Source organism: Mycteria americana, chromosome 1, assembly GCF_035582795.1.
Source record: "Mycteria americana isolate JAX WOST 10 ecotype Jacksonville Zoo and Gardens chromosome 1, USCA_MyAme_1.0, whole genome shotgun sequence".
Lineage (NCBI taxonomy): Eukaryota > Metazoa > Chordata > Aves > Ciconiiformes > Ciconiidae > Mycteria > Mycteria americana.
Window position 1 is genome coordinate 194,731,433 of NC_134365.1, and position 27,423 is coordinate 194,758,855.

General features: G+C 36.2%; 1 protein-coding gene across 13 annotated transcripts in view; it reads left to right on the forward strand.

The window, feature by feature from the left end:
• Window positions 1–6,092: 6,092 nt before the first annotated feature.
• POSTN (periostin) overlaps window positions 6,093–27,423 on the forward strand; it is a 36,693-nt gene continuing 15,362 nt past the window's right edge. For 10 of the 13 annotated variants that reach the window (XM_075490467.1, XM_075490482.1, XM_075490489.1 and 7 more), the window contains exons 1-12: window positions 6,093–6,270; window positions 7,729–7,827; window positions 14,614–14,678; window positions 15,967–16,124; window positions 16,758–16,922; window positions 17,765–17,911; window positions 20,481–20,622; window positions 21,806–22,018; window positions 22,181–22,315; window positions 23,188–23,336; window positions 23,876–24,012; window positions 24,757–24,887. In XM_075490467.1, coding sequence (XP_075346582.1) covers window positions 6,149–6,270; window positions 7,729–7,827; window positions 14,614–14,678; window positions 15,967–16,124; window positions 16,758–16,922; window positions 17,765–17,911; window positions 20,481–20,622; window positions 21,806–22,018; window positions 22,181–22,315; window positions 23,188–23,336; window positions 23,876–24,012; window positions 24,757–24,887 — 1,663 coding nt within the window. In that variant the 5' untranslated portion in view covers window positions 6,093–6,148. The remainder of the gene's footprint in view (window positions 6,271–7,728; window positions 7,828–14,613; window positions 14,679–15,966; window positions 16,125–16,757; window positions 16,923–17,764; window positions 17,912–20,480; window positions 20,623–21,805; window positions 22,019–22,180; window positions 22,316–23,187; window positions 23,337–23,875; window positions 24,013–24,756; window positions 24,888–27,423) is intronic. The other 3 variants (XM_075490516.1, XM_075490534.1, XM_075490556.1) reach the window with 1 other exon arrangement.

Below are 27,423 nucleotides of genomic sequence, written 5' to 3' on the forward strand. Positions count from 1 at the left end.
TCCTTTCTCGTTCCCTTCTCTCCCAAATTCAGATTGTGGGATGTCGTGGGGAAGAATAATATGAATTACTTTGCTAAACACCTTACTTAATATGTTAATTAAGCTTGTGAAGACAGAGTAATGTATAGAATAAGCTTAGTTAGTGAAAAACAGGGGAAATATGAGGAGAAAAAACATTTGCAGAGGTGTGCCAAATTAAATTTAAATTTTAAAACAAAAATAATTGATATTTAGGAGCAGAATCCTTTGTCTAAGTCCTGCAGTAAATCACCAGAGAGAAATGAATCCAGAATTAGTACTGGCTTCTTTTTAACCATAATACAATCATGTTGAGATTTGTTTTCACTTTTGTATGTCTTGTTGGCTGACAGATTTTTGACAAGGGAGGCTAAGTTCAGACAAGAGCAACGTAATGATCGGAAGAATTGGGTAATGGGGAAACATTAGAAGATTCAAATTGTACAGCTTGGCAATGAGGAACATAATGAGATTTACGAGAAGAGTCTAAAAGCATTTGAATAAATAAAACCAACAGTAGGAGGAAAATTAATTAGCTCCTGCAGGTGTGGTGTAGCTATGCTTAATAGGATGACCTTAATAAAAGTGAAAATTTAGGCAGAATACCAGCAAGAGGCCTTGTGCAGCTAGTCATTAGGTTGGGATATAGCAGAGGAAAAAGGTAATAACGCAGCTGATCACCAGAAAACATATGGTACTGTAATCTTATTCAACATAGTATATTTCTAAGTGTCTATTCCCTGAAAAACAAACCACCCGAGAAAGGATGCAAAGGGTGGGATTCTTCTTACATGACATTGGGCTGTCTAAACTTTAGGAGTCTAGTTCAAACTATACACCTTATCTGCTCTGCTGTGGAAGGAGAGAGGCACTTACGGAACACAAATCATCTGCACCTAAAGTCTGGATTGTCCTACCTCCATCTAGGATAAAAGGGGAGTCAAGATGACTAGCTTTGACTTTGAGATGGCTAAATTTAGGTGATATGAGCCCTAGTTTGAAAAGCGATCACATGAAAAATCATCAGTTGAGCAGGGTCATGATGTTTCAGAAGTGAGTTAGGATACCTTAAAGTAAAACCCTGATGTGCCAGAAAATAAGTGGGTAACATAAGAAGCTTTATTAGCATGTAAATACTGGTGATAGTGGAGGAAAAAATTAGGAGCCTTCTTGGACTATTTTATTTTAATTTCCCAACAAGACTGGCTATGACTATCAACCCATGACTCATGATCATCCTCTTCACAGGACCCACCATAAAGTCTTTCCTAGTTACTTCCTTGAGGTTTATTTTCATTTCTCATTTGTGGTGATAGTTGTATATGGATTCATCTTCACTAAAATAGGTGTGGAAAGGAAAGAGATAGCTGACAGCAGCAAACCTTTGCCAGGCAGTTACATCAGAAATCCTGCAGTGAATGTTTTGGTCATAATCCATCCCCTTGGAAATACACTTAACATTTTGGATCTTGCCTTCAGTCAAACCAAGCTTGATTTACTTCCTTTACAAACTTTTCCTTAAGATGATATTATTATTATTATTAGTAGTAGTAGTAGTAGTAGTATTAGTATTAGCATTATTATTATGTGTTTACTTTATAACTCTAGGGTTTTGTGCATCCCTGTAAACAGCAAGCTCTCTTCTGTCTATTTGATATTCAAAAACCCCACAAAAACCCCATTATACAAGTTTGTGTGGAAACCAGGCTGCATCTGGTCTAAGCATTGCTGGGTCCTTCACTACACCGGGGGAACTCCCTTCCCTTGGTACTTTGTGTTGGTAGCCAGGCTTACCGTGCCCTGCACATTTTTAAAAAAAAAAAGTCTGATCTAAATCTCCAAAAGGTACAAATTCCTACTGAATTAAACTGATTGTGCTTTACATCTTTATCCCCAGTGGTTCTCTGCTAGATACTCTCAAGGAAACAGAAGACTTTTTACATGGGTTTTCATGCTTTATTTGACAGGGTTCCTAAGTGGTGCTGCAGTAAACCACCAAGTGTTAAATATTTTTTTCCCTGACTGCAGCTCCCTTACAACACTCCTGTAAGGCAGATATGCAGAGAAGCCACATATCCCAGCTGTGACTGGCAAAGAACTCTTACAACTAAACACTTTACTTCTAAGGTGTATCACCTTGCACTTACGAACACTAAATTGCTTATACACGTATTACTGCCAACCTCTTAGTTTGTCCAAAAGGACAATGGGTTGCTTGGGTTCTTCTAGTACATATCAATAGCATTCCTAAAAACAAACTAGGTTGTAAGAAGAGACACTGAAGGTCACTCCAGATGCAAATTGCTGACCTAAGTGAAGTTAATGACAAAAATCCCAAATTTGCTGAATCAAGGTTTCTAAAGAAACCTAACGATTCAAGCAACAACTGCAGGATAGAGGGAGCCTCTCTTTTAATCTTAAAACTTTTTGCCCATTTTCTCTTTCCACTGAGCACACACACACTCACACAACAAAAAGTAAACACATGAAGTAATTATAAAATAAAGAAGCAGAATACGTATAATGCATGACACACATTGTAAAATATCTGAAGCATCTGCAGGTTGCAACTGGGAAGACAGTATTTGAAAAACCTTTAATTTCCTTCCATTCTTATTTGCGAAATTTCTGCACATCATCAGTAGAATTAGCCACAAGTGCCTAATAGATAGATGCTTCTGTTACTTCAATTTGATGTAAAGGCACTTATTCAAACCATTAAATACTTGAATACAAAGATTCTTGCATCATATAATTAAACAAATCCTCTTTAAGAATAATAAAACTAATTGCTTTATTATACAATAAATTCTTAGTGTAAACAACACAGCTTTGAGAAAACGACTTTTACAGAGTTGTCTCCACTAGAGGTCTCTAGAGAAATATAAGAAACAATTCAGAATAGCAGCTACCGTAGACTTTTCTTCTTGACACTATTTACATTTTGTGGAAGATGAAAATCAACACTTGTTCTGTAACTGTTCCGGGTATTTCTTTGGATATTCTTCTTCTGCTGTGGATAATAAAAAGTCCTATTACTACAATGATAATTCACATCCATGAGGTGTTTCAATGCATTTTATAATTAGATTTTCAACATTTATAATGAGAATTTCAATGTCACATCCTTCAGGAAGTATAACATTGCACAAAGTATTTAGCCAAAGGAAGAAAAAGACCTAAGGTGGCTACTTGGTGGGGTAGCCATCTTGCTAAATAAAGAACAAATTACAAGAAAAAAAGTAGCAATGAGCACAAGTGAATAAAGTATTGGTTAACCAGAACAGTATTTTAGTTGGCAAATCAGAAAATGATTACTCTGGTGTGCTATTCAGCATGCCATTATATCACAGGCAAAACAGAGCCTGGCTTCATTATTTGTTTTTATATCCGGGCTAACATAAACATAAATGAGGAATAGGATTCATGTAGTTGGACTGTTTTCTTCTTGATACTTTTTGCTGGTTTTTTGGTTTTGTTTTTTACTGGTAGTTTTTAAATTATAAATATGTGCAATTTCCATTAGGTTGATGATTTTCAAAAAAGTCATTTCCAGTTAAAGATGAATTTTATCCATTTTAGGATCTGTGCATTTTTATACCACTCACCAGAACAACCCATTCAGTGGTTTAGAGATTTTTCAGAAAGTCAAGCTTTGATCATTATTTTTTCCTCATGCTATTTTATTTCAGTGAACTTTATGTCTGCATTGACTATTTTTTACTAACATTTGCCTCATTAAATATAATGATATCACCAGGGTTGCTATAAGGTTTAATGTTCATTATCCTTTAATTTGGTTAATTAATATGACTTTATATTTGCATATTTCTCCATCACCAGTTTCTGTGCTGCCCTATTACCTCTGCCACCATGTTTGATATTAAGTTTGACATATAACAATCTTTCAGATCTTTTCTTCTATGCCTCTGAAGCTGAAAGGGGAGTTTTATAACATTAATGTACAGAAGTGGGAAGCTGAATGGTCTTAGGATCACTACTTGTACCCATTATGTCCAGCTCCTATCACAATCAAAGACAAGTGGAAACAGAGATGAGTAAGGTATTATTAATAAGAACTACCAGTTTAAGAATTATAGCCTACTGTATTCTACACAGAGAACAAATGGGGTTCTCTGCAATTTGAGATTGGGTCACTGATCAGAAAGCTGGAAAAATCTGGAAATAAAAATACTTGCCCTGCTCAGATTGCTCCTTCTTTAACTGTGGTGGATAGCTGTGTAAACAGGAGGAGCTCAGTGCATGCAACAGCATTAATTTCTATTCATTTTTTGATGCTACATGGTAAGTATGGAAGAGAAGAACATGAGCTATGCTGAGAGTTGAGAGACTCAGGAGGGAGGCAATCCTAAGAAGACAGGTTACTGGAAAAGTTCTGGGACTTTCTGAAGTTTGTCAAGTTACTTTAACAGAGTATTTTCTAACTTTTTCATCTGTAGATTGAGAACTGCAAAAGGTAATCAACTGAGGCCAACTAGCAGCTTGAAATGTCATAGCTAGACATTTAAGAGGTGATATTTCTCACTGTATTTCTTGCTGCAAAGACCAGAAAGAGATAAAAAGCTCTGAGAGGAATAGCAGGAGCGCAGCAGTGACATTCTCGTAAAACCTGTAATATTATATCACAGAGTTAACCCTTCACTTCCATCAGCTGATCTGACAGTGATGGTTTCAGGCATGGAGTTTTACTGAGTTCAAACACAGTGAGTCTAGAGGTGCTGATACTTCCATGAGTTATCTCGAGTCATTTGCAGGTAGGATGAGTACAGGTCACAGTAGAAAAGAAGTCCATCTACCATTTAACCAAATGTCCCTGCTCTTGCCCTTAGAAACCATGAAGTGCTATGGTTATGTAAGACATGACCTTAATCATAAAATGCCTGTATACCTATGCCTAGTTATAACCTTAATCTGTGATGATATGTAGGAAATGGTCATTGTCTCTGCCTTCTGCTCTTTGCCCCATTTTTGTCTGTTGTATAATGAGAGGTTGATCCCAGGTGTGTCAGTCCAATATAGCATCCATTTCCAGTTATTCAGCTCACTACTCGCTCCGGTTTAGAGGAAGAAACTATAGCAAAGTACTGCCATTAGAACTCACCTTACTTTCATAAAAATCTGAAATGATCTATAGACTATACCTTGAAATTTTATTCATATGCAAACAATTCTATAGAAATGGCAGAATTTTTTCCTTGACACGAAAATTGCAAACTCCTGGATTGCAGTCCAAACACCAGCTGTCCCTGGAGCCTTAAGACTGCCACTTCACTGGAGGCTTGAGCCTGTCACTTCACCCTTCTGCCTCAGTTCCCTCATTTACAGCTTGGAATTACATTTTCCATTTACTTCACAAGAGGCTCCCAAGGACTGACTAGTAAGTACAGAAAGGTATATATTCAAATTTTCAGATACTCAGTGATTTTTATATGATTATATAAAGCTCTGAATAAAAGCATTATGTAATAGCAACTGTTATTATTAGAATTAAAATGAATATTTAAGCTAATACTGCATTTGATTGTGTAACTACTTCATAATCAAAATGTGTGTTAATACAGCTTTTTTTTCTCAAGACAAAAATGCTATTCCAGGTTATTGACAACAGTATGGTTTGGAACTGTCATCAGCTTCACTGGTTAAACAGCTCATAGCTGATAACTGTAAGGACATGGAAAACAAAGGAAAGCAGTGCAGTTCTTATGGGAACAGACAACATCTTCCTCTGGGTTTGAACAAAACCACACGCAATGATCACAACCTCTGGATGCTTCAGTGCTATAAATACCAAATCATAAGTCAAAGTCTAAACTTCTCAAACTTTCTCTGCTGTTGTGTCAGCAGAATAAAATGCTAAGCCTTCTGTACTAAGGAAGAAATTAGTCAATCGGGGATTAAAAAAAATAGTTTATATGGTTAATGTATGGTACTAATTTAGGTTACTGAAGCTGGCAGTGAAAGCTGCTGTTCTAAGGAGGGTGGTACGAAGTTTCAGGTTGATCCTGTGGTTCCCTCCCACCACCTTCCAACATGTATATAAATTGTCAGCTCTCCAAACCCTTTGCCAGTTTTCTCTTCTAGACTTGCCAGAAGCAACAGAGGACTAAAGATGAAGATCTTTTTCTTATTCACCTTTTCCACTTTTTTGTTGTCTGCTTTTGAACAAGCAGCTGCTTCTGCTCACTATGACAAGATTTTAACTCATAGTCGAATAAGGGCACGCGACCAAGGGTAAGTAACTGGGTTTTATTTCTGTTTTAAAAGGGAGCTTGTTAATCTTTATTCTCCCCTTTCTTCTCGCATTATATTAAATGTGTTTTTTCACTATGAATTCTTACTATCATTGAAGTAGAACTTTCTTTCTCAATTAATTTTACAAGAATTGTTCCTGAATAAAAAGCTTTCTGGGGAGTTTCAAAAGGAGACAGAATAGTTTTAAACATTATAAAATGTGGAAAAATCTAAAATCACCACTTCTCAATGAATAAAATGCATGCTTTTTAGAATCACTGAAGTTAATTACAGTTCACAGTGTAATGGGACGTCAGATGTATAACATATGTTTTCAAATTTTTGAATAGATGAACTCTATTTAAATGTTTTCTAACATGGGAATATATACTGGGAGCCCTTTGTAGAACTTCTGTTCCCACTAGAGCAATGTGGCAAGCTGCTCGGCAGGGTATCCAAAAGACAATACTTACAAGCCAGGCTGCTCAGAGACATGGAAATAATTTGAACAGCTGGTGTCAGGGAGACACATGTGTCTAAATGTATTTTCCTTCAGTCTTCTTAAGTAAAAAACATTCTGTGAATAAGAATTTTTTACCATCCTATCTTCCTTTGTTGAATTCCCTCTGCCTGCTACACACACACACACACACTGAGCTTTTCAAATAAAAAAGTTCACTGGCTTCCCACTGATGTAAACTACATGTTCTAACTTTTGAACTGGAGATTTTTTTTAATTGTGGAAGTATAAAAATTAGTGACAAAATGCCTCTGCTCCATGGAATTTGCCCTTAAGAAATTCCTCTTCTGTACACTAGCATGCCAAGGAAAAAATATTCCTCACTTGAAATCTGTGACTCCTTTTATTTACATGCCAATTTACCCTTTGGTCCCCAGTAATTCCCAGAATGTTTGCTTAGGTGCCTGCGGTACTCCAAACGGTTGGTAATCAAAATAGCTTATTGATTTACAGACGACAGGGTTTCCTTCTACATAAAGAACAAGGCACTTTTCTTCCCCATCTCCCCATGACCTTCAGCTGCACAGATCTGTACAAGACAAAAACTTTAATGAAAAGAGCCTGATAGTATTCACAACTCGGTCCCTGGTGGCTGGTAATTAATTCACTTCGCAGGGGGAAGGGAGAAATGTAAGGCATATTGAGATTTGACTAGGCACAGCTGGCGATCACTGCCCATCAGAGACAGAGGGTCAAACCAGAATGGAGGGGAATCTTCTGTCCCTGCTGGGAAGGTGGGCTTGCCAAGGAACCCAGCTGAGCACTCCTGAGAGCTTGCACTGTGGTTGCTTGAAAACACACCTGCCCTGGGAACTGAAGCCAGACGTTCATTTCTTACTTTTGCTCTACAGAAATGGTATTTGCCGCTATTTTATATAAAACTTTTCCAAAGAGGTACAGAAACTTCTTTTTAAAATGTTTCTCGCTCCCACCCATAGCCCAAATGTCTGTGCCCTTCAGCAAGTTATGGGAACAAAAAAGAAATACTTCAGCACCTGCAGAAACTGGTACCAGGGAGCCATCTGTGGAAAGAAAGCGTAAGTATGCTCTGTTTCAAAACTATTCCCCATTCATTGAGATAATATAAGGTGCGATTAGAAAACTCTCCTTTTTTCAGAGACAAACTAACTTTGTTTCAAATGCAGACACAGGAAGAATTCAGTTCATAATTTTACAGGGTTACAGCTTCTCTTTAGCTGCTTCTAAAACCACCTGGAGAACAGATCCAATAATTGTTGCCAAAAATAATTACAAAAGGAGTGGAAAGTCTGAAAATGACAGCATAGTATAGAGTCTTTTTTAAATTTAAGAGGCTTCAAAGTATTAGTTTCAGCAATACTTCTCTGAGTTAAGTATTCATAGCTGTATTTTAAACACAAAGAGATGTGAGGTTAGGTGACCTACCCAAAAACATAGAGGGACCTAATAGGCCAGTTGTATAAAAGCTCAGCACTACCCAGCAGAGCCGTGTGCTCAGACCACACCTCACCACAAAGAAAAAAAGAAATCAGAATATGGTTGTGGATACAGATTTAAATCTGCGTGAGTCTGGCATTCTTTTGGAATCTGTGTGTATATTTCAATTGTCACTTCTCAGAATGCAAGTCATTGCCTTCTCTGTGACAAAAATGTCAAAGTCATTACTGCTTCGGCAGCCATAGAGCAACTTCAGAGTGTGAGCACATACAAAACCTCCAGTCCTGAACTCGGTCTGCCCCGCTTGTCTCACTTAGAATTAAGTAATTTAACAGAGACTGACATTGTTTACCCAATACAATAAACTATTTTTTTCTCATGTACCACATTTTCTCTTGCTGTTGTGCAATTACTTGGATAAATTTCTCAGCAGTTGTCACAGGAAATAATTATTTTTATTTTCCCGTTATTCTCTTACAGGGTCCAAATAGGTCTGGGGTGACATTTTCAGAAAGGCTTGAGTGAACAGGGAGTCCAGGCTTCAATTGCAACTCTGTCTTAGGGTATTAGGAGTCTCTTAGTGAAAGCCTATAAAACTCTTCCAAATGCCCAAGTAATATTGAAGCACACAATTTGAATACTCACTGAGAGATTGTACGCCCTAAGACATAAAGATGTTAAGTTATATTGAGACATGGTGCAAATTATATGTATGAGGAACTTAACTCCATTTAAAGTAAGATTTGTACTCAAAACTTTCCTAATGAACATCAACCACTGTTTTAGATGTCAATGTAAAGTGGAATAGAGATTTTTTTGTTTCTATGCTAAAGGATTCCTTAACAGAGGTTAATATAGAATAAAAATATCCACAGTGTTAGCAACATGAGCCAGTCAAAGATGACTCCTTTTGTAAACAACCTCTTAAATTATCTTGAAAATGTTTTTCTGATCAACAATAATTCACTAAATAACCTAGAAAGAAGAGCTTGAACAAGAAGTGACTGACAATTTGCAATTACTTAGTCATAGTTTTACTCTCCTAATTGTCAAAATCATGAGTAAATAGGATCCACATTTTCCAGTCCATTCTTCAAGTTTTAAAAAGTGTTTCTAAATATAGAAACAATGATAAATTTTGGGGGGAAAAAAGATATATTTGACTTAAACAATTGCACATAGCTCACATTGAATCCAAGTGAGCTTTTACAGAATACTTTTAAGTTAAAACTGCAGCTATAAGACTTTGTAAACTTGTATGAAATTCATTGAACGGTTCTTTACAGAAAGTCAAAGAATTCTATGTTGACAAATAATTAGATGCAGGCACAATCTGGGTTTGTGCAGGGGAATGGGGGGCCACAAAAAATGATGCAGAGTGTGCATGCATCATTAGCAGTGCTAATATGGCTAGAGTCTCTCATGCTCTCTTCAATGCATCTAAATATATGACACATTCATAATTTAAAAAGTATCATTTTCCTATTTATTTTTTTCATTTTTCTTCAAAGCCAGCTTTACATTTTGTTTCATTTTTCGGCTGGTTCAGCTGTCCTGGCTGACAAACAACTATATTCATAGTTCTTCTTGAGCATGATCCCTATACTTACTAATGTAAAACTGATTAAGACTCCTAAATGATTATTTATGTGAGAAAAATGCCTCCAATAACAATTTTTGCACTATTAAAATCAGACATGTAAATCAGATAGTAGTCAGGCAAGGACCTGAAATGGGCTTGGATTGTGGTTTCTACTGTTCCTGTTGGGTGTCAGAGGCTTTGCATTTTTTGAGATTCCTGAAAGATGCTACATGTCATAACACAGTGTTGGAAAGGATCCTTAGGAAAAAGATTGAGGGAAGATGTAGTAGGATGAAGTTTTCTTCCACTTTGTGTCTGAGAAAATATTTTCAGTGCTCTGACAGCATACCATAAATTAATGGAGCTGAGTTATACTTCCAATACAGAGAGACACTGATTCCAACACACAGTCTTGCCTTTCAAGCACTGCCATGGCTTTGAAGTCTCAACTCTAAGTCAGTCTAGACATGAAGAATGATACCATGGCTGCATCAGAGCCGAGGAAAAGACCTGATTTTCATGGGCCAAGCTATCACCCTAAGCTTTCTGCTATTGTAAACTTTATTGGTTCCTAATTACTTACTTAAGGAGGTGGAAGAAAGGAACAGCAGTAAGTCAGAGTGGACGTAGTGCAAATCATAATGAACATCCTGCCCAGACAAGCAATCTGATTATTCTAAATCCCCAGAATTTTCTTTGGAATGTAATTGACTGTCTGGAATCCTAACCAGTCTCTCCCATTTTGATTTTAGCTTTCTTTTTATAAGCAAATCTAGATAGGTTAGAACTAATTTTTCATACAAATTGCAGATTTGTATCCATTTGATGATGGTAATAATGATCAATTTCCAGTCAAACTAGACTGTGTGTAGTCATTTGCCCCACCTCTACCTTCAATTTTTTCAGGACCCATAGGTTTATAGTTTTTATCAGAATCTTTCCTTATCCTCCAGGTGGCATTATAATACTGACTTCCCTTTTCCTTCTGTGGACATGCTGCAAGTCATCCAAAATACTTAACCTTTTGAGTAAAGTCTGCCATACCACTGACTTCTTTGGAACTACATTTTATTCCACTGCAGACACATTGGGAAAAAGGGTATTTTCTGAAAATTACTTAGGCTGAAACTTGGATATTCTCAAAGTCAGTTTTGGAAAACAACCTACTCCTGTGGCTTTATTCCTAGATAGATGTCATGTCTTCCCATGAGAGAAAGTCTGCTCTCAGCACAAATCTGACAGGGAATTCATTACTTTGCTGAGCACCAGAAATAAAATGAGTTACGCAGTTATAGATACCCTTCATGTGTCACGAAAAATAGTTTGAAGCAATAGGCAGTTTGGACTCATTGAACTAAAGTCAGGCGGTGACTTTATTCTCTTCACTGACTAGAATTTAGAGGAATGTAAGCTGTAAAACATTTTACAGAGCCTGTGTAAGGCCCTAAGCAAGAAGCCTGCTACAGCCATCCAGAGGAAGTCATTGAGCAGTGGGGCTGGGTGGATTTGGGCATGAGAGTCTACACAAAACTATCACCTACCTTCTCCCTCCTCTTTTAACATTCCTACCATTGTACAAGCACTCACAGAGCAAGGCTAGAGGGGTAAAACAGTGCATATGAGAGTAAGTTAAGTCATAGAACTCCTGAGGTCTTTTTTGTGGCTGTAATAGAGCACCTGTTATAACTTAATCTTAGCTGTTAATGGGAGTTTTATACCCTGTGTACTCAAAACAGAAATGCAGACATGACTAAAGAGGTTACTATAATAAGAATGCTAATCCAAAGGACAATGGCTCTTCTCATGTTAATATCTCCATGCTAACAAGTCCTCCCTAACTTGCATATATGATCTATAAAATGTTAATTTAAGAATACTTTTATTATTCACACTTCCTATCCACTGCTGTAAATTTCCAACTGGGATGCAACTTAAAGATTTGCTAAAATCAAAGTCTATTGGACCAGAAGTCTTTCCGCTGTTTCTCTGCAGTATTTTATCTCCATGCCAGCAAGGAGTAGAAACAGATGAGTCACAGAGCTGATCTGAATAAACTGAAAACTGGCTCTGTTAGCCAAGAATAACAAGGACATACGGTAGTGTTGCTCTGCCCCTTTTTCCTTTGGAATATACTACTTTGGATGAGGTCAAAACAACTTTGTGCTAAAAAAAAAAAACCAACAACAACCAAACAAACAAAAAACCCACCCCAAAACCAAAAAAAAACCACCAAAACCTCCAAAAACTCAAGAATGCAGCATTGCTTGTTATGTGAGTAACTGCTTTCTTCACTTGGGCACCTTCTTATATTGAACTAGTAGGGAGATACAGATGAGGATAACTTATGGTGTGAGATGGTACTTCCCCTGTGTACTGTGTCTATACACAAGTGGTGCTGAGGAACTGCATCTTGTACTGAGTTTTATCTGGTTTTAACCTTATTGTGGGATCCTCCATACAGACCCCTTTTCTCCCATTCCATCTTTCTCACTACATGTTGAGCACAACTGATACATGGACCTTCTAATTGCAGTCTGCTGTAAGGGAACATGAATACTGTAAGTAGGAACTTACAGTAACCCTTGATGACTGACAAAAAGCCTGGGCTGTACATAACAAGTTACATGGTAAAAAAGGCACTGATCTTGTAATTCTTGGCTGAAGAAACATTTTTTTTCTTAACTATGTTCTTCAGCCAATTTTCTGCCTTTCATTAATTGTGTCATTGTTGGATATGGCAAGACTAAACTTGCCATGTCTTATTCTGTGCTTATAACTCAGCTTCCTCTTTCCTTTTTCCAAAAGCTAATTAAGACTGCAATCTTTCATAGCTGCTCGTGGGGTGAGAGGGAGATATTTTCTATTCCATGGAAGGAAAAAATATTTTCTCATGACAAAGCAGTTCACACAGTTGGGTGAACATTCTGACTCCTATTCTGCTACACAGTTTTCTTTAATCAGATTTTTTTTTTTAGTAGCTTCTGGCAGGGACGCAACAAGGAGGAAGAGCATAAAGTTAATTTCCTTATTAGTTAGAAAATCTGTAGTCTAAACTGTATGCTATTCTTGCATTCCCAAGAAATAGCCATTCAGTGAATTGCTTTAAAGAAAGTTGTATTAAAAAAGAACTATACAAATACTTTCAATATATGGCTTCTCAGTTGAAAAGATGGACATGGCAGAAGGGTAAATATATCATGTGTGTATATATATATGAGGGAAAGGAGACAAAATATTTTCATAGCACAGAGAAATGAAAGACTGTGTTTTTTAAAAAAATTATTTAATCTTCACCAGCTCTATCAGATTGCTGTCAATTATGGAATTATAATCTTCACTTTTAAAATCATTCTTTGTAATGCTAATGTTCTTCCAGTCTATTTTCATTTTTTAATCTCTTGAAGTAGTTTGGATGTTGAAGGTCTTAAGTTCAACTTTTCATTTGAATAAGCTATTCATTTTAATATGTTTGTGGTTAATGTTTTGTCAGTTTTAGTGTATGAAAAATGAGAGAAGTGTACTCAGCTGCCACCAAAAAGTCTACAGATTAAAAGCTGGAATGTAGTGGTAAAGACTCAGCAAAAACCTTCAAGGAATTAGTGTTCAGAACCCTAGCACTGCCAACATCAGCCACACCTATAAAAATAAATCTATTATGTAAAACCATGATGGCAATTTTTCCTTGTCATTCACAGTGTACCATAATTGGAAAAGTAATATCTGAAGTCTAATGTCTTAAAGGTTATGTTTTAGACTTTGGTAAGATTGTATAATTTGTTGGTGTTCCCTCTCCCGAGGAGCCAAAATCAACTCTGTGATAACTTTAGTGAATTTGCACTTTTGTGTAAGAGAGAAGAATTTGTGAAGCAGATCTATGGCAGAGCTTTTATTTCTGTCATATTAATTAAGAGGACATTATATCTTATAAGACCATCAATGCTAAACTGAGTGTTACAGTATAGAATTATCAGTTAGCCCTGGTTTGAAGTTATGTACAGCTTACACGTATTCATTATATAACAGTTCCTGGTCCCTGGTATTGCTAAATTCTGTATATGTTGTCATGACATACTCTCTTAACTCTGTTTTTGATTTCTTGTAGTCTGGTTTTCATCCTCACTATGTTTACCAATGAACTTTCCCTTGTGTCCATCCATCCAGTATTTAGTGACTTCCTTCTCTATAACCTGTTTTATGTCTGTTCTTAATTAGTTCTCTCCTTCATTCCTGAGCTTCTTCAAAGTCTTCCTTGAAAAACTGAGGCTCTGCCATCCCATTTTCTATCACCATACAATCCACAGGACCTTCTCCTAAACACCTGTTTAGTTCCTATATCCAGTATGTAGGTGACCTCATGTAGTTTTGTCATTTTGATTTCTATTCAGTTAATTGAATTTTTTTTCTCCTTTACAACCCTGCTGCCACCAGTTTCTGTCAATGTGCTCACTTTCTTTATTTTTCCCTTTCTTCAATCCCATCTAATCTTTTCAAAATAGACCAGTTAATTTTCTACAGCTGCTGTTCTAGTCACATCATCTTTTAATAACTCTACATGAGTTCCACATCCCCTTCCATGTTCCTTCCTAGCACTTAAACTTAATGATGACATTCATTCTGTAAATTCAAAAGCCTTGCATTTAGTAAAATACAACCAATTTGTAGTCTATACAGAAAAGGTTGAATGATAAAAAAGGGATGAAGATCTGGAGAGTGTGTACTTAGCAATGAAAAATTAATAATAAAAAATTAAAAATTAGACTCAGCTAAAATTAGTTTACACTTGTCCTGTATATTATTTAATTGTGCTTTTGTCTATATCCCACAGAACTGTCTTATATGAGTGCTGTCCTGGCTATATGAAGATGGATGGTATGAGAGGATGTCCTGCAGGTACAAACTTATTTTCATATGGATGAGTCAGTATATGCGAAGCATTACAACACAGGACACTTTCAAAGGTGGTCATCTTGAGAAAGGATTGCCTCTTTTTGAGAATTACTGCCTGAGAATACACAGCTTCATTTGCATACAGCCAACACAGTTAAAAATCAGCCAGCACTGAATTCAATCATGCAGTTTAAGTTGAATTTCCCATCTCCTTCCAGTTGCTGGATTGGAGAGGAATGGTAGAGTCTTCAGTTCCCAAAGCTGCCAAAGAATAAATTTTATACCTATTCCCATCACACCCCAGAATAACCTAGAGCATACCAGTGAGGTCAGAAACCCAGGACATGATGTGTGGCATATCTAAATTCTGTTTATTCCTTTTCCTGAGAAGACTTGAATCTTATTTACTAAAAGAGTGTTACAGGCTTTAAGTAAACTAAGAAGGACTGAAAATGAAGACAGGAATTCATCAAATTTCTCCTATTTGTGCTATTCTGTTTTACATAAATACAATTAATTACAGCAGGGAAGAGTAATCTGAGAAGGAATAAATTTCATAACTTTAGATCCCTATATCTGAAGTAATCCTTTTATATTCAATAATAGAGTTAGGCATATCTAAGGCAGAGTTCAGTTTGTTTAGATGAATTAATCTCACTTTAGATGTTTACATTAGGATGAGGTCAGTCACACTCTAGAATTGCCTGTTCCTCTCCATGACCATAAAAAGAGCCAAGAACAATTAGCTCGCATGCAGATGCCTCACTTCTAGATGCCTAGAATTAGGAGAGATGAATCCTGTTCTCCTGTAGCAGTGTTTTAACTGTGAGACCATTCTTACTCTCTGGATGAATCAATATATGCACAAACCACACTCTGGAAGAAGAATAAGAGGCCTCACAAGAAGAATTCTGGTCCACCATAACCAAATGAGACCCACTCCATTGAAATTTTTGTGATTATGGATGGAATTTACTCCTGTCCTCAATGAATCGCCTCCCATTTGAGATTGGGTTGGCACAAAACACAACAAATCTTCTGAAGAAAACATTACAATATTTGGTTTTGTTTGATCTAAATTTTCATTAAGCGAACCAAAAAAAAAAAAAACCAAGCAGATGTGTTTGGATGGTTTTTTAGTATGTTGACAATGGAATTGAAGCACATTGTTTTAATATTGATTTAAACATTTTCAGAAAGGCAATACTATTGTCCAACCAAAAGAACAAGGTAGATTTGATTGTGAGAAAATGGATGACTGAAGAGTTTATTCTTATCTCGTGTATTTTAGTTGCTCCTATTGATCATGTATATGGTACACTTGGTATTGTGGGAGCTACCGCCACGCAGCAGTATTCTGACATATCAAAGCTGAGAGAAGAGATTGAGGGACGAGGATCATTCACTTTCTTTGCACCAAGCAATGAAGCCTGGGAGGAATTAAATGCAGTAAGTGTGCGCGCGCGTGTGTGTGTTAAAGTGTGTTTATCGTTCAGCTAATGTTCTAGCTGCAACACAGCTAGTCAATGATAAGGTAGACTAGAAACTATTGATATTTTAGATACAAAAGGACATTACACAAGTTATAATAAAATAATTTGCATGTTTAACATGCATTGCTGAAGCTAGAGAGTCTGAATTTATTTTCAGGAGTACTAAGCAACTGTAAGTGTTTCTTATTTAAGCACTTGCATGACAAATATTAATATTGTTAGTGTTATTAGCATAGTTTTGGCAAAACTGACAGGAATTCCAGCAATTGTATGATGTAGAGTATAATCGTACTTCATCAGTGATTCAGGTGTCCTTTTAGTAAAGCTTTTAGTTAAATAAATATTGAATCAAAGCTGCTCCAATGGCTTGTCTGTGATGAGACCTCGTGTCTTCCATTTGTAACCATATCAGACTAAAGCATCTTTTAAGTATAGCCAGATCAATAAGTATCAAAGTTGTGTCTCCTGACAAGAAATATCCATTGTTGAATATATTGAAAGCATATGTTAAGGTAAAGCAATAAGTACATGTTTCCAACTGGAAGAATGTTTTCAAGCTTCTAATTAATTAAATTCCTTTCTTCTTCAGGAAATTCACAGGAATTTGGTTGACAATGTAAATATTGAACTGTATAACGCTCTCCACCACCACATGGTAAACAAGCGCCTGTTGACAAAAGATCTTAAGAATGGCATGACTCTGGTGTCTATGTATAATGATCAGAAATTGCATATTAACCATTATCCTAATGGGGTAAGTATTCTCTTTTTTTTTTTTGTCCCTAATATAATTATTCAGTTATAGCCATTAGTCTTCCTTTATTTCCTTCTATACCTAAGAAAATAGGTTATAGAAAGTTTAACATCTAGCAAGTCAGTTGCCACTGACAAAAGTAAATAAATTTTCTCTTGAAGATATTTTGTCTGCTGTGTAGCCTAATCACTAAGAAAGAATTAATGAACTGTGCTGTTTGCTGTTTAGAAATCAGAGTTCAAAGAAGAATGAACTGTCTTCCTAAAAGACAAAGCCTTTTGTGGCCAAAATATATGATCATAATAAATCTGAGAGCAAAATCTACTATTAATCTTCATGTGTTTACAAAATAATATTAAATCAGATCTTTTATTTGAATTGGAGTGCACAGTAGAAGCATTTAAGATTGTAGGGGACACACATCCATTATTTGGCTGGAAAAAAAAATTATTTTTATGAATGTTAGAAATCTCCCAGTCAAGTCACTCATCTTTGTTGTCTTAAATGCATCAAAATGTTTATGTTGGACTACAGTTTACATCAGTAAAAACCAATACAATCACCATATTAACCAGATATGGAAAACAAATATGAATAATTGCAAGAAATAAAACATGAATATGAAATCACTGTAGCCTGAATAAATCTGCTGCTATCTTTCCAGAAGCTTAGTCAGCCTTTCAAATCTTACAAGGTTTTACTTAAATTTTAAAATAAAAACTGAAAGAACAACAGTGAATACATAATATACAGTACATACATTGCCAATCTGTAAGAATCAGGTTCCAAGTATGTGATCAGATTAATGCTTAATCATCTTCTGCTTGATTCTTCAAATATAGGTTGTTACTGTTAACTGTGCCAGGGTCATCCATGGCAACCAGATTGCTACCAATGGTGCTGTTCATGTCATTGATCGTGTCCTGACCGCTGTTGGAAATACCATTCAAGATTTCATTGAAGTCGAGGATGATCTTTCATCTTTTAGAGTAGGTGGACAAAAATAAAAATGTTTCTCTCGTCTTTTAGTTTTTTCTTCTTTCTTTTCTCTTTGTGCATGGTACCTGGAAGTAAGAAGGGTTAGAAGAGACAGAAATAAATTAAATTAAGAACTCCAGCTAATATTGCAAATCTAGCTAGATAAAAAGGCAAAGTATATTTTACATAAGGAGTCTGTTTCTGCTCTTTTGTGAATCAAATAAGACCACATCAATAGGACAGAGTGTGTCCCTGTACATTAAAATTGTGTCTTCTCTTAAGCACTGAGGTAATGAAATGCGTGAGCATAAGTTACAGTGTCTGGTGCTAGATAAATAAGAATAATTTCAAAATGGATGATAGAAAATGGTAAAAAAATCCAAATAAATTCCAGAACCTGACTCATAGCAAGTTTCAGAACACCAGTAGATACATGTAGGAAGGATTTTTCTTGCAGAGGGGAAGCAGGTTTTTTTCTGTCCAAGTTTCTAATTTCTCCTTATTCTAGAAAGTATGTCTGCTTAGTGTAATAGGATTGCATGCTGTACATGTTTTAAAAAATATGCCATGGTTTTGCAAATAGCTGTTGTCCTTTTCCTTCCTCCATGTCCTCAATAAATACAAAAAAGTATTTTAAATGAAGAAACATAAAGGTGGAAAAGACCCTCTGAATCCCTCAAATCCAGCCCATGACAGTTATAGGCAACCACATAATTTAATCCCTTTAAAAAACAGAATATAAAAGCCAACCCTTTCTAGTCTCCAGTTGAAAAAGAAGCCCTCTCTGTCTGATTTTTTTCCTGTGCATTCTTTCTTGTATCTCTTCTATTTGGGTTTAAATTTTGTGAACTCTAAGGAGACATTTTCACCTAATCCTAGATAAGGTCTTACCTATTCCTTTTATAGTAACTTGCATACCTGCCTAACTGTGCTTGAAAAAAAACTTACTGGTTTCAGGATACATGCTAGCATGATACTTGGTTTTCTTTCAGTTGCATCACATTGCGCTCTGCCTTTCTGACTTTTCAAAGGGTGAAGTCCCTGTTTATAACGCATACACCTGCTAATTCCTGTGTGTGTGCCTCTGCACTTCATATTGCTTTAATGACTTCGGCTCCAAAAGCAAATGTGGTAATGAAACCATTAAACAAAATCAGCCCTGAGACTCTAATATGACATTTCTTTTAGGATGGTATTCCCATCTTCCAGTTCGCCAGTTTCATATGCACTTTATCTTTCTGTCTTAGGTTGAGCTAATAGTATTTCATATTTAACCGAGCAAATTCTTTACTCAAGTCCATATGTGTTCAATTTTACATATGTTCTTTTTCTAGAAAATATGTTCATAATTTATATTGGCATACTCTATCATATTACCCTTTTAATCCCTCATATATTCTCACAATATCTTTGATTACTTTTCCTGCATTGTTCCTTTTCTTCAGTTTTTGACTCTAATGAAGGCAGGTTGCAGCCACTAAAGAAATACATATTGTTATAGTATTATCTTTTAGGATTAATGCAATAATGGAAACACCCAAATTGTGAGGTTGTACAGAGCAGATTTATAATCAAGTTAAGAATATTTATTTAAGAAATAAAAGGGAAATTATATTTTTTTGGAAAATATTGAATTGGGTTTTATTTAGTTCAGACTGCTTACCTCTTCTTCATTACTAGAAAGCAGAGAATTTTTCATCATGTTTAACTTTACTTTTTTAATGTCCAGAGTAACATTTTAGGGATTAAAAATCTGGAGATAATTTTTCCTGACCTCAGAGCCTGAGATAGAATAGAATAATTTCAGTTGGAAGGGATCTACGACAATCATCTAGTCCAACTGCCTGAACACTTCAGGGCTGACCAAAAGTTAAAGCATGTTGTTAAGGGTGTTGTCCAAATGCCTCTTAAACACTGACAGGCTTGGGGCATCGACCACCTCTCTAGCAAGCCTGTTCCAGTGTTTGACCACCCTCTCGGTAAAGAAATGCTTCCTAATGTCAAGTCTGAACCTCCTCTGAAGCAGCTTTGAACCATTCCCATGTGTCCTGTCCCTGGATACCAGGAAGAGGAGATCAGCACCTCCCTCTCCACTTCCCCTCCTCAGGAAGCTGTAGAGAGCAATGAGGTCCCCCCTCAGCCTCCTGTTGTGATTCAAAACCTCCTCCTTGTATTAATCAAAGTAGTCATACAGTTGTAATACATTTTTTTATTATTTCAGGGGCAAATTATTAGCTTTGATAGACTATTGCTTTGATCTAATTTGTCAAAACTTATACATTCACATTTTTCATTTAGAAATTCAGGCCATAATAATAGTAATTTCTGCCTTGTTGTCACCTCTATCAGAATTTATTGATTACTGTGTGCTAAATTAAGGATGAAACTTGGTATATCAAGACATATTTTTCCCACAAAATTAATTTTCTACTCCTTTTTGTCAATTCATTTTTTCATCTTTCTATAACACTGATCTGAGTCTATCATTAAAGTACCTGTGGGCACTAGGTGAAACTAGACAGATAATGTATTTTGGTAATATTTTAAATAACCAGCATTAAAAATCAAATTATTTTCTAGGCTGCAGCCATCACATCAGATGTCTTGGATATTCTTGGAAGGCCTGGTCATTACACACTCTTTGCTCCTACTAATGAAGCTTTTGAGAGACTTCCAAGGGGAGTCTTAGAAAGGATCATGGGTGACAAGGTGGCTTCTGAAGGTATGTAACCTTTTTTTGCAAATGAGAAATACAGGTGAGTAGATCAGGAGGTAAAAACTACATTATCTTAGTAGATCTGAAATTAAGCACTTGTACTTACATACATATAGGAGGAGTTATTTCTTCTGTCTCTGATTTTTCCAGTCACCTAAGGATTCAAATTCACTGAAAACTCAGTTTCCAAAACAGTTTAAAGGAAACTGTGAAAATATAGGCATATTGATGTTTCTAATAGTTCAGCTGCATAGTTTCGATAGAGATTCCCACCTCTATTCCCACTTCTCTCATAGTTTTCTCATGAACAGCTTTTTCGTACAAAAAGGACATGTTCTTGTAAAAAGCAAGTTCTGCCCTGCAAGTTGAACTGAATTTATACTATATATTCTGACAAACTATAACAGTCAGCACACTTATTCTTCTGAGAACTACAGTAAAACTAAATAATAACTGAATTGGTCTGTTATGTGAACAGTAATGTAATGGACCACTAAGAAATGGAAGGCTACATTTCTATTCTCATTTATGAGATCCACTGCACTGAAGAAGTTCTCCATCATTTCATAATAGCCTGATTAAGTCACTGTGCAGTATCTCCATGGAGAATGGTGAAAAGAAGGATCAGGGCCAATTTTAGTGTGAGACAAGGGCTAAAAATGGAATCCTGAAATAACATGGCCTTTTCGTTGTGGCTTTTTTATTATTTTTTTCAGTTTGCTTTCACAATTTTTGGCTGATTCTTTTGGTACCCACAGAGGGTAGTATACTGAATCTCACTTGTATAGTAAGGCATAACAAAATATAAATCTGGGGCTGACTTTGCATAGCCTATAGAGTTTTGTACTCAGAGGTCCATTTGGAGCATATCATTTGCAGTCACTGATTATATACTCTGTTACACGCAGATCTCAGCATAACCAGTATGGTTTTCATAATATAAGGGATGCCAAAGATTTTTGACCAGAGATGTTGTTTAGAGGCCCATAGTATCAATTCTTATATAAATAACTTTCGATAAAAAATCTGTGAGTGCAAATAAGCAAATATGCTGGATAAGCTAGTAAGCTATTAAAAATAGTGTAAGTGTAATGATTTATTCCACACCTATATGTGAATTTTATATATATATATGTGAATATATGTGTCCAAACACCTATATATGAACTTCCTGCTCTTTTCTCCACAGCTCTTGTGAAGTTCCATATTTTAAATACTCTCCAGTGCTCTGAAGCCATCACAGGTGGAGCTGTCTATGAAACCTTGGAAGGAAACACAGTTGAAGTTGGTTGTGATGGTGAAAGCCTGACTGTGAATGGAGTGAAGATGGTGAAACGCAAAGATATTGTGACAAGCAATGGCGTTATCCACCTCATTGATGAAGTGCTAATTCCTGATTCTGGTCAGTGATACGGATGAAAAACTTCTTACACTGCAGATGTTTTCTGCAATCTTACCTAGATTCCCTCAGATATATATTGTTATGGATAAGCATGGAGAATGCAAATCAAGAAAAGGAATAAATTGTGTGTTAAAATACCTTTTCTTATTCCTTTATTTGCAGCCAAGCAAGTCATTGAGCTTGGGGGTGCCCAGCAGACTACTTTTACAGACCTGGTGGCACAGCTAGGACTGGCATCTTCTCTAAGACCAGAAGGCCAATACACTCTCTTGGCACCTCTGAATGGTGCTTTCTCAGGTTAGTAGCCTTAAAAGATTATTCTCTGAATGTCAAAATAAACAAAAATGTATGCTACCCTGACAGTTTTCCAAATAACCCCCAGTACTTGTTCCAAGTCCCAAGGAAAGAGAGCTGTAGAGAAATAGAGATACTTCACCCTTTCAGAATACATACCATGCAGAAAGTCAAAACAAGCCTAACCACCAGGCTGCACAGCTTGTTTTTGGTGGTATCATTTGTTAATGGAAATAATATCACTAAAACACGATACAAAATACGCACAGACAGATTGTGGGAAAGGAAAGATATTAATGAACTGCCAGTTCCCTTAATCTTTGCATTACTTGCATTAGATTCACAACTTATTTATTCTCAAAAAAATTATACAAGCAGGTTGGTATTTTTCAGTGCATTAAAGCAGAGAGAAACTGATACAAATATACTATAAAACAGGCATTTGCATATTTGCAGAAGTGACCACATGGGCATCCTGCCCTTCCCACAAGAATTTGAGTGTTAACTCACCATCACAGAAGCAAATTTGGAAAGGTTTTAAGGTGCACATGCAGAAAGGAAAAGTTGTAATAAGAACTTCAGCAGTAATTCAGAAGATGGAGCAGGCCCACAGATAAATCATCTGCCGTATCATTTATCGTAATTAATCAGGGCTATGTCAAAAGTTCATGTCTGGATTTAAGGAATGGCAATTTGCAGAAACTACTTAACAATTCATTTTAAGTGTACACAAATCTGTCCAAGCCTTAACTCAAGCATTTCAAAGAAAGATTCAGTATTTCCATGGTCTTTTAATAAACATCCACAGTTAACCTTATTTGAATGAAAATTCACTATATAAATCACTACATATTATTATATAAATGGCTTTGTAGATGACACCTTAAGGATGGATCAACGCCTTCTTAAAACGATCCTGCAGAATCACATTATAAAAGTGAAAGTTGGGCTCAATGAACTGTACAATGGACAAGAGCTGGAGACAATTGGAGGAAAACTGCTTAGAGTCTTTGTGTATCGCACAGTAAGTGAATGGGGTTTTCTGACAATATGTATCCCAACTATGAAAATGAAAAGTCATGAAAGAATAAAAGAGAAAGCTGAATGAAACCTCCAACATTTACCATTATGACTATCTAGCAAAAATCTTTAAGCTTTTAAGCTAGGAAAAAATGAAAATCTGATCTTTATCGATGGAACTTCGTTGCATGGAAGACTCTTTGGGAAAACAAAACAGGATTCCAGACTTGGCACTCCATTAATTACAAATTTTTAAAGCTATTTTTTAGAACTAATTAAGAACATTCTCAAGGGAAACAAAAAAGTCAAGTTTGGAAATATTTACACCATATTAACTTACTCCAGATTTTGCTACTTTTGCTTTCTCAAGCAATACCAGATTTCATGGCAAGAACACACAATTTATTGTAGAAAATACTTATGAATATTATTTTTAAATTTAGGAGCCTGTTGGGAAGTATGCATCCATCTCATTTCATGTGTAAAATATGTTTAAATGTGTATCACTGTGTGAATAGCTACACTTGTTTCTCTTTTAATCAGGCTGTATGTATTGAAAATTCATGCATGGTCAGAGGAAGTAAAGAAGGAAGGAATGGTTTTATTCACATCTTCAGACAGATCATCAATCCAGCAGAAAAGACATTGCATGAAATGCTGAGAAATGATAAGCGGTTTAGGTGAGTAGCAGTTTTGACAGCACTGAGATTTTCCTGCAGAGAATAACTGTATATACAGCACAGCTGGTCTGAGAAATAGTCGTGGGCTGTGGGTTGTTGGATTTTGGAGGGCAGGGAGGGCAAGGAAGGGGTTATTACCTCCTCAAAAAAAAGGGGGGGGGGGGGGGGGGAAGAAAAAGTGTTCTCCTCCAGCTGTATGCTGAAAAGGCTCCCAGACTTTATGCTAGAATGGTTGTTTACAGCACATAGGAGTCAGTAAGACACCAGAATGAGAGGACTAAAAGGACAAAAGAGATTGGATGATGCATCCAGAGCTATAAACGCAGTGGAGTCTGGAGGGTTAATTAATGAATAGTACAATTCCATATGGGTGCAGCATGATTGCCTACCCTTCCAGTATATATTTCTGTCCCCTTCCTGCAAGTATCTCCTAGAGAGACCAACTACCCTTGGCATCCTCCCTTCATCTCTTTGGTCTGTAGGGTTTTTATTCAATGAATTCTGCTCTGATCCAGGCTGCCCATATTTCTTTTTCTCAAATCCTTTTTCCTCAGTCTTCTACTCTTAAGACTATCTTTTTTTTCTCATTTTCCTCCTCCACTGTCTTTATTTCTGGGAAATAGTACGAGTGTTTGAAGATTGATACACTATCAGAAAAAATGAGGGGACTGAGTGCCTGGACTCAAGTATAGTTACTACACTTCAACAGAATGTGTTTGTGTTTTGTCTGTTTGTTGTAAACAGTGTTTTCCTCAGTCTGGTGAAAGCTGCAGATCTAGATGATGTTCTGTCACGGCCTGGAGAATGGACTCTGTTTGTTCCAACTAATGATGCTTTTAAAGGTTTGACTGATGACGATAAGGATATATTGATAAGTAAGTAACATAAGAAAACTAGAAATACAAGCAAAGGTAAAATTAATGGGAAAGGTGGCTAGTGCCTCTCTTACACAAAAGATGTCTCATAAAACAATTTACCTTTTGCATTGAGCAGGTCATAGGACTTCCCTACATTAATTCCTTCTTGGAGGATAGAGAAAATATCTTTTTGGAAAAAAGCATCCAACCTGAATTTAAATATTTGATTTGACATATTTGAAATAAATTTGATATATTATTCCAAGGTGTACTTACCTTTCAAGTTAAAATCTGCATTCATTTAATTAGCTTCAACTTTTCATCATTAAACCTTGCTATAGATTTTTTAAACTGAAAAGTCTCTTCTATCACATTTCTTTTCTAGTTGTGACCATGGCATTAAAAGATACATAGTATTGACTTTCCTTTCCTTTCCTTTCTCTTCTCTGCCTCCACCCAGTGTTCTCTGATATCATCTGTGTTCTACAAGTTAAATATTGTATATATATTGCTAAATGCCAATTTATGTAATTTCTTTCCATCTTACACTTTTAAACTCTGGACTTATATAGATTTTTTCACAAGATTTAAAATTAGTTTCTTTAGTGTCATGCTTTATTTCCGTAAGAGAAGAAATGCACAGTGAATACTTCAAATCTCCTGCAGAATTTCCCACTAGAGGGGTAGCCTGTGGCCACAGCGCTATAAATATTTTTAGTTTATTTGAGAATAATGTGAATCTGGCCTGTGCACAAGTGTGGGAGGAGTCGTTGGTTTGAATCCCACATCCAAGGTCAGTCACATTTTCCATTCCTGCACTTTTCAGATTAAAGTTCGAAGACATGAAGCCAAATCCCATGAATCCTTAATGGCTTCAAAAAGTCCAGCTCAGAGCATTGATAAGCAGCAGCCCAGCTCTGTACAGCCTTTAACTCACTAATGAGGTGCTGTGAATTTGAATTATCTCTTCAGCCATTTAAAGTTATGATAGTGGTCTAAATTACCTTCTAGTGTGGTGTGGCTCTAGTGACTAACAGTCAATTAACAGGTAGCTTAAACGACTAATATTAGATAGCTCTAAAATGAAATGAAGCTTGTCTCAAGGCTGTGAACTGAAGTAACTGGATAAATTGCATTGTTCTGCTTTTATTGGACTATATAGTTATTTTATTAACTAAGATTGAGTTTATCAGGTCTATTATTTTTGTCTTCAATTCACAATTTGACGTTGTACCCAAAGCCCATGCCATTTTGGATTATTTCTATAATTAAGAATACAATTATATTTGCCATTCTGCTTTTCAAGGGTCTTTATGTGCTATCTTTACCTACCATTGTGACTCAGTTTCTACTTCCTTTCCTTGGCAGATGAGATTTTAATTTACCCTCTTTTTTTTTTTTTGCAGCAGAATGTCCATTTTTTCTGTCAGATTGCTTTCTGGAATTCTGTCTTGGCTTTCTTTAAAGACATTATGTTGCTTTCTCCATAAAAATTAAACCTTAAAATATGTAACTTTTTTAAGGAATATAAAGAAATACCCTGTTTATCTGTAAGAAGGACACAAAAGATAATTTTAACCAGTAACTATTGTGGCATAGAACAAAGGTAATCCGACAGTTTGTGAAAACAGCTTTTGAATGGCCATGTTTAGGCTTTGTATGTAACGATGCTATCTATGAATGGTCCAGTCACAAAATCTCTGCTAATTTTAGTAGGCAGAAAAAGAGCATTTAATTGCATTTCAGTAGTAAAGTAAATTGCATTAATATCAGTGATGAAAGCAAAAAGCAGAAAAATGAAAATGTTCACTGAAAGAGACACCAGGAAAAAAATTTAACCAGACAGTATTTCCATTGCAGTTTCATCAAGGCTGAGACTCCTAATAACAATCAATAGCCACGTGTAATGCTAATATGAAAGTTGTAATAGAATGGTCAATACTCCATGTAAAGGCAAGCCAGATGTGTTTTAAAACTGCTCTGCTTGGTACCCTGTCTCCTGGGGGGGTTGTGGGTATTCCTACAGACTGTCCCATGGACCCAGAGCACCAGAGAGCCCTGCCAGGACACTAACTTGAGCTCCAGAATCCATTTCCTTTTTAAGACAGTCTTGAAAATGTTGACTTCTTTTCTTTTATTTTCTTCCCTAATAGGAATGTCAAACTTTGAAATATGGAAATCATCCCTAGAATAGGGTTTTTTTCCCCTTTCCCAACTTCTCCATGCTGCGTCTGTTATCTGTAAAAACAGACAGAACCAGCACTCCAAATGACTCCTTTTCTGCCTGAAGTAAATAGCAACTTTCTCCTGCCCCAGATGGGAAAAGACGTGTGTATACGAAGAGTTCTGAGTTATCCCCAGTCATCTCAGAAGGGTATTGCCACAAGAGAATAATTATATTAATTGTTAGCTATCGTTCCCTTTAATTGCAACAGTGTTAAGGCTGGAGTTTATCTAGTAGCTTGGTGAAATTTGATATTGCTGACTGCTTAGTGGTCCTGAAATTATTGTGTTTGCGAATGATTTGTCGAGCATATTTAAGAAAAGGGGAAAA